This window comes from Panthera leo, chromosome F3 (assembly GCF_018350215.1).
Source record: "Panthera leo isolate Ple1 chromosome F3, P.leo_Ple1_pat1.1, whole genome shotgun sequence".
Taxonomy (NCBI): Eukaryota; Metazoa; Chordata; class Mammalia; order Carnivora; family Felidae; genus Panthera; species Panthera leo.
This window is the reverse complement of record NC_056696.1, coordinates 10,418,404-10,426,125: the sequence shown is the minus strand read 5'-3', so window position 1 is coordinate 10,426,125 and position 7,722 is coordinate 10,418,404. Positions and strand designations below refer to the sequence as shown.

Genomic DNA, 7,722 nt, shown 5'->3' with positions numbered 1-7,722 from the left:
CTGTCATGTTGATTTTGAAGAAAGATAGGTTTTCAAAGCTTGGATGTAAGATTTTTTAAAAAATCTTCTAGTAGAAAACGCAATATAAACTTACACTGTATGAGTTTTTTCTTGTTAAAAGATCTGGTATCAAAAATAGATGAAAAGGAAGTAGAAGACAATGCCGTATATGAGAAACAGTCCTTGGAGTCAGTTACAGTTACTCCTGAATGTGACCTGGATCTCTGAGTCCTGTGTGTGTGTGTGTGTGTGTGTGTGTGTGTGTGTGTGTGTAAAATGGAGGTAATCTCCTTTCTCAAAATGGTTATAAGGATTTCCCAAGATGATAGATAACAGATATGTCCATAAAGTAGGTACTTAAATAAGGTTCCACATCTCATAATGGGAAGAAACAGATTAACACTATTTGAAAAAATTTTATAACAGATATTCAGTACCTTTATTGTAGAGGAAAAGATTATCAAAACATTCCCAAAAAGCACAACTCTGAAATGCCAGTTTTGTTTGTAAAGGACTCAAACTTTAATGGCGTTCACACCATACAGTCAGGAAGCAGAACAAGCCCTAAGAAAAAAATAAAAGCAAAAATGCCAAGATCTTCTCCAACCACAATTATTTTTAATCTATGAAACAGAATTTCCTTACAAATTAAGTAGTTTTTACAGTAGTGACATTTATCATTGATGTGATCTGTTTAACATGACTAGTCAGAAGGGAAGTTGGGCTTGTAATTTTTCCAGAAATTGAAAAAAGTACCATCATTAAGATAAGGAAGAGAAAGATTTGTATCCATCTTTCTGGGACATGTAAGGTGAGAGTGATGTCTCACAGTTGGAGAATTTGTGGATATTGCTGGAGGAATTGGAGATGCTCTCTAGTAAGCGCGTAATCCCTCTTCCCCGAACACTGCTGTTTTGGCCAGAAATTTTCACCCCAGATGGACAGTCACCTAAGGATACTGGAAATACAAGAAAAGAAATGTAGCAATTTTATCGTTTTATTAATTAGAGATGCCTCGATTAACTCTTATCCTATTTTAGGCCTTTCATGAATAGGACAGAGATTCTTAGTAAAGGAAAACAGATTCTCAGAATAAAGGCAGAAGCCTGAACAAGAATATTTCTTTCTGCTTTTAGCCCCAGAAACCTTAATTGAAGTTCTTCAGGCACCACTTGAAATTTCATGTCACTAGCTTTAAAATTTTCCTATCTGCCCAAAGACATCACAGAACTACAAAACTACAGCTGCTACAGGAATAAAAGGCTTTATTTTAAATGCCTTGAACAAAAATCAGAAGACTAAATTAAAGTGATACAAAAATATACATATTGAAATTGTTTAAGGTGGTAATATCAAATAAAATTCCCAATTCAATAAGATCCTCATAATCTAAAACTAATTTTTTTTTCTTAATGTTTTTATTTATTTTTGAGACAGAGAGAGACAGAACATGAGCAGGGAAGGGGCAGAGAGAGAGAGAGGGAGACACAGAATCGGAAACAGGCTCAGGCTCTGAGCCATCAGCACAGAGCCCGATGTGGGGCTCGAACTCACAGACTGTGAGATCATGACCTGAGCCGAAGTCGGATGCTCAACCGACTGAGCCACCCAGGCGCCCCAACCTAAAACTAATTTAGAGCATCTGTTTAATAAGTACCATACCCTAGAATCTGAATAAGCTTTAGGCCCAATACTTCTTGAGGTACATTCTTAGAAGATGCTTACCAGTGGGTGTGTGTGACCTTTGTTCCTGATTAGAAGCGTTGAAATGAGAAAATCCTGGACTCTCAACTCTTAGCTTCTATAAGTTAACAAAGAAAAATACAAGGGAAAAAATTGTTTTCTTATCAATTATTGGATCACCTACTTCAATTTCAAATTACTGTTTATAAAATACAAACACCCACTTTTACAATGTCTGATCAACTTTTGAAGAGACTGCTGTAAAAGGAACAGAGGGTAGTGTCTGGAGGGGAATTACGGGGTCAAGAGAGGGTTTTTATTTTTAAAGATGAGATTACAGGGCACCTGGGTGGCTCAGTCCAGGTAAGTGTCTGGCTCTTGATTTCAGCTCCCATGTGGGGCTCTGCCTGGGATTCTCTCCCTCCTTCTCTCTCTGCCCCTCCCCTGCTCATGCTCGCTTGCCCTCAAAATAAATAAACATTAATTTTAAAAACAGACTATAGCATGTTTCCTGGTGATTCAGAACAGAGAGAGACCCTGATGATGCGGGAAAGAGAAGTAAGTTATTGGAGCCACCTCTTTGAGCAGGTAAGAGGATAAGATCTAAAACATAAATGGAAGGATTGGTCTTAAGCAGGAACACAGACAATTCATGCATTAAAACAGGAGTCAAAGAGTACATGGCAGATGCAGTGGTAGGACTGTGTAAAAACCTCTTCTGATTGCTTCTATTTTCTCAGGGAAGTAGGAGGCAAGGGCATCAGCTCAAACAAGGATGAATGAGGGATGAGGCGGTTGAAGTCTGAAGTGAAAGAAGGGGAGAAAGGTGCGCCTGGGGGGCTCAGTCAGTTAAACGTCCGATTCGGCTCAGGTCATGGTCTCACAGCTCGTGGGTTCGAGCCCCGCATCGGGCTCTGTGCTGACAGCTCGGAGCCTGGAGCCTGCTTTGAATTGTGTGTCTTCCTCTCTCTCTGCTCCTCCCCCGCTCATCCTCTCTCTCTCAAAAATAAACATTAAAAAAAAATAAAAAGCAAAAAAAAGAAAGGGGGTGAGAAAAAGCTCTAGGAGAGGGGGAGAAATGGACAACCGACAGGTAACACTAAGGGCTCACTTGAAGTTGGTAGTGATTAGATCAGTCAGTATGGCAGTTTCTTTTCAGTCTCATTTAGCTTCAGGAGTATAGGAATAGAATAGGGAAGAGTTAGATTCAGTCAGGGTAGTGTTTATCAATCAAGTATGATAAAAAAAAAAAAAAAAAAGGGAGGGTCAATGAAGTTGAAGTTGCAAGTGAGTGGAAACAGATCCAGAGATCTAAGCTGGGAAGGAAGGAGGTCAAGGGCAGGGGTGAGGGAGGTTCAGGAGAGGCTGTAGCACTGCGTATGTGCCAGTGGTACCACCAGGTCTAGGACAGGATAGTGGGAAACAGGACCGCCGGAGAAAGGGAAGTCAAAGAACTGAGAGGGTCAGGCACTTGGATTATCTATGTGGAAGCTGACCTCAAGAATTCTGGCAGGAATCCTGTCTGATAACATGGCTCAGTGTTGCTCTAGGAATGAGGACATGCCACTCAGGGGCCTACTGACTCCACGATGTGGTTATCAGGCGCTAGAGCCTTTATGGCAGGAGATCCAAAGTCTAAGGATTTTAGGGAGAAGATAGGAACAGGCCTATAAGAGACAATGGTAAACAAGGAAAACTATCTCAAATCTAAGCCCATGATAAATGAGGGGAAAAAAAGGTGACACCATTTAAAAAAAATTTTTTTTAGTGTTTATTTTTGAGAGAGAGAGAGAGAGCAAGCAAGCACAAGCTGGGGAGGGGCAGAAAGAGAGGGAGACACAGAATCCGAAGAAGGCTCCAGGCTCTGAGCTGTCAGCACAGAGCCTGACACAGGGCTCGAACTCACGAACTGTGAGGCCATGACCTGAACCAAAGTCAGACGCTTAACTGACTGAGCCACCCAGGTGCCTCACGAGGGTACGATTTGATAGGATTAATAGGGAAGCAGTATCTTTAGAGGATAGCCAAATTTTAGTTAGAAGACGGAAGATAAACAGATCTTCCCAAGAAAAGATTGAAGATATTTGAGATTTTGCTGATAACTAAGGTTGAGAGACCCACGGAAAAGTTTTCCAGGAGTTGGGTGGGGCCGGGAAACACAGTCAGCCAAACAAGAAGAGTCTGGGAGATGAAGGAGAATTTAGGTATCCTGAGTTTCTGTAGTGGGTGATGTAAAAAATGAAGGGGAAGATACAGAGATTAATTCTGGCAGTCTCAACACGGTGATGACGGGATAAGAAGGCAAGGTTTCTCAACCTGGGCGTTACTGACATTTGCTGTGGGAGGCTGTCCTGTGCATCGTAGGACGTCTGGCCTCTACCCACTTGATGCCAGTAGCACCCCTTCTCCCGCTGGGACAACCAAGAACGCCTGCAAACATTGCCTAATGTCCCCGGAAGGACACAAAATAGGTACTGGATGATAAATCACTGGGTTGAGAGTTAACAGGAGAAAGAAAAGTCTTGCTTGAAGAATATACAGAGACCTCTGGGATATCCTCGGTTTTATTTTTTAAAATGCGCATTTATTTTGAGAGAGAGCAAGGAAGTGTGCACACATGCACGAGTGATGGAGGGGCAGAGAGAAACAGAGAGTCCCAAGCAGGCTCCGCACTGTCAGTGCAGAGCCTGAAGCGGGGCTTTATCTCACGAACCTGTGAGATCATGAGCTGAGCCAAAATCAAGAGTCAGACGCTTAACCCACTGAGCCATTTAGGCACCCTCTCTTTTTTAAATTATCATACACTAAGATGGACTTGTTTTGGGGGGTACACCTCTACAAATTTTACCACATGAAGAGATCTGTGAAACCACTACTGCAGTCAGGGTACAGAGCCATTCTATCACCTCAAAAACTTCCCTTGTGCTGTCCCCTTACAGGCAGCCCAAGCCCCTGGGAACTCTGGATATGTTCTTTATCATTATGGTTTTGTCTTTTAAAGAATGTCATATAATATTTTGGGACTGCTTCTTTCACTAAGTATAATTAATACTTGTGAGATCCTAATCCTTGACTGTAACAATAGTTCATTCTATTTTGGGGGTTCCCTTTTCACTGTTTTATGAACTATTTTCAAGTGACAACAACATTTATTATGTACTATGTTCCTATAGGCAGAGTTCTTGGCACTTTCATACACAGTTACATTTAATCCTGCAACTACTAGCCTTTATTATTATTCTTGTTTCACAGATAAGGAATCAGCACAGAGAATTCAAATAACTTGCCTAAAGACACACAGACTGCATGTAGCAGGCCTGAAATGCAATTCAGGAATTCTAACTCCACAGTCTATACTCTTAACTGCTATGCTATCAGGAGTATATAGAGGACTACTAGTAAATAAATTGCAAGGAGGGAAGAAAGGTGGTAGGGAAATTAGACAGCTTTTAATCAAATCCTAAATCAGGTCTTATATATTTTTGAAGTAAATATTTTAAATATTTTTATTATCTACATTTAGACACTTAATTTTTGGAATGAACTTCGGATATGATTTGTATAGACTAGTCCACTGCTAATTTTGATTTTCCTAAAACTCTGTTAAACATAGTAGGAAAATATAGAAGAAAAAAGATTTATGCAACTGGGTCCAATTGGATTAAGAAGCGTTTGACATTCCACAAAGGAGTTTTAAAAAATGTTTTACGAAAAAGAGAACCAAAGTCCCGATCTTTAGCTGTTGTTGGCCAGGACCACATGGAGTAGCACAAAGAGACCAGGAGCTCCTAAAAGTCAGCTCCTTACCTGGTAACGCCCTGCATCCAATACAACCATTTTGGGTGTCACACTGTTGCTGGCCTCATAATCTTGAAGTGGTACATGAGTTTCTGTAAGCTGGATTCCAAAGAGAGTGGCCAGAGAATTACTGATGCAGTACCTTTAAAAGGAAATAAAAGCTCATTATCAGGATCTAATTCATTCTAAAAGCATTCAGATTTTTAAAATTTCTAATATAAAGAAAAAGCATGTAAGATATACCATTCTAAATTGGGGGGGGGCAGGAATTTAGAGATTCAGAGAAGAAATGGGAATGGGTAGCAATACATACAATAAACTGGTCATTACTAGTAAGCAATACTCCACTGATTACCAGATAAAATTTCAGGTTCATTATAAGGAAACATGGATGGGAGTAAAGATTACTAGAATTCTCAAATGTTTAAGGCAAGGAGAGGGCAGCAACAGAAATTAGGCTACCACTTTAAAAACACTTACCTATCCTCAAAACCAATGCCACCAGCCATGTAAAGGGACCACCAGAGCACCCAGAGAGCTGAGGCTCCAGGTGTTTTCACTACAGAATGAGAAGCAGGCTGTCTGGGTGGCTCAGCTGGCTAAGCATCCGACTCTTGATTTTGGCTCAGGTCCTGATCTCACAGTTCGTGAGTTCAAGCCCCCACACCGGGCTCTGTGCTAACCACCTGGAGCCTGCTTGAGATTCTCCCTTTCTCTCTCTGCCCCACCCCTGCTCACTCTCGCTCTCTTTTGAGACACTTTTAAAAATGAGAAGAAAAGGGTCTTTTTTGAGCACCTTAACAAGGAGGTGCTGTTGTTAATGATGGTAGGGAACTTCACTCTCCTATAATGAAAATTTTCAATAAATGCTTCTGAAGGTTCACCCAAATCGCTCAGGTGGTTAACTCTCCCAAACAAGTGTCACACGTGCAGAATAGTAACAGTTAACATGAAAACACACACACACACACACACACACACACAAACACACACACACACACACACATGAAACCCAACCATTTTTTTAAAAAGAGAATTATGGAAATAGAAGTGAACAGTGTTTAACCCCATTGGTGAAAGCAACAGCGAGCAAAATGGCTAAGAATTCAATGCAGAATACAGCATTAGGAAGAAATTCCTTTCTCCAACTTACGCAATTTTCTTGCAAACAGCTAAAGCACAGAAGAGAATATCGTTTTCTTCATGCCACTTGCACCTGTACAAAAAAGAAAAAGGACTTTAATATCCTTAACAGCAGTAGCACTGTTTAAGGGTTCTTATGTGCCAGACTTCTAACTTACTTAGTTAAAATCATTTAAGAAAAACTAACATCCTTACTCAAAGATTTAACATTTAGCAAACAAAAAAGAGATTTTTTTAGAAAATGTTTTTTTTTAATGTATCTCCTCTGATGCAAATTCATAAACTACACATAACCGGTAAACTCTACCTTGGAATAAAATGAGTGTTACAGAGACACATTAGTGACCACGGTTACCATATTTGACAACCGTTTACTAAGTGCATACTATTTACCAGATATTGTTCTTGGCACTGGGGATATAGTACTGAATGAAACACAGAAACTCTTAATCACACAAAGCTTACTTTCTAGTAGGAAAGACAGATCAAAAAAGATGTAGGCATAATACACAATAAATCAGATCAAGACAAGTTCTAAGGAGGAAACAAATAAAGATGAAAAAGATGATATGAAATGTTGCAGACAGGGGACATTTTAGGTAAGGCAGCCGGGAGAGGTACCACTGAGAAGGTGATGTTTGCGTGAGGACCTCAGGAGATAATACTGGACAGAAAGTGATGAACAGCATATTTTTACAACGACAGCCACTATAAACCCGTATCTTTCCACTAGGCACAGTTTACTGAGACTCAGAAGAGTACTTACTACTTGAGTAATTAAAAGCTTGCCTGAACCTACCAAGAATCACTTAAAAATTACTAAAAACATGCTAAACACTAAGTGTAAAAAGTCAGTTATCTGCACTTAATTGGAGTTACTTAACTGAATGGAAGACTAAATATAAAATTAAGAATTTCCCACTGCTATTCTAAAGTGATTCAATAAATAGGATTCATAAAACTCTTAGGTCTAAAATGAAGGCTTAGGTTGAAACAGCCTAAGTTCTTACACAGACACACAGAATCAAGTAATGTTTAAATTTCCAGTTAGTTTTGCTCCTTTTCTGGAACTTAAACTCCCAAATTTAGTACCTCCTG

At 39.9% G+C, this 7,722-nt stretch overlaps 1 protein-coding gene across 1 annotated transcript in view; it reads right to left on the bottom strand.

The window, feature by feature from the left end:
• Positions 1–498: 498 nt before the first annotated feature.
• MAEL (maelstrom spermatogenic transposon silencer) overlaps positions 499–7,722 on the bottom strand; it is a 38,368-nt gene continuing 31,144 nt past the window's right edge. The window contains exons 9-12 of the mRNA XM_042926072.1: positions 6,635–6,697; positions 5,491–5,623; positions 1,726–1,801; positions 499–958 (exon numbers count right to left, since the gene is read on the bottom strand). Of these exons, the coding sequence (XP_042782006.1) occupies positions 762–958; positions 1,726–1,801; positions 5,491–5,623; positions 6,635–6,697 (469 nt within the window). The 3' untranslated portion in view covers positions 499–761. The remainder of the gene's footprint in view (positions 959–1,725; positions 1,802–5,490; positions 5,624–6,634; positions 6,698–7,722) is intronic.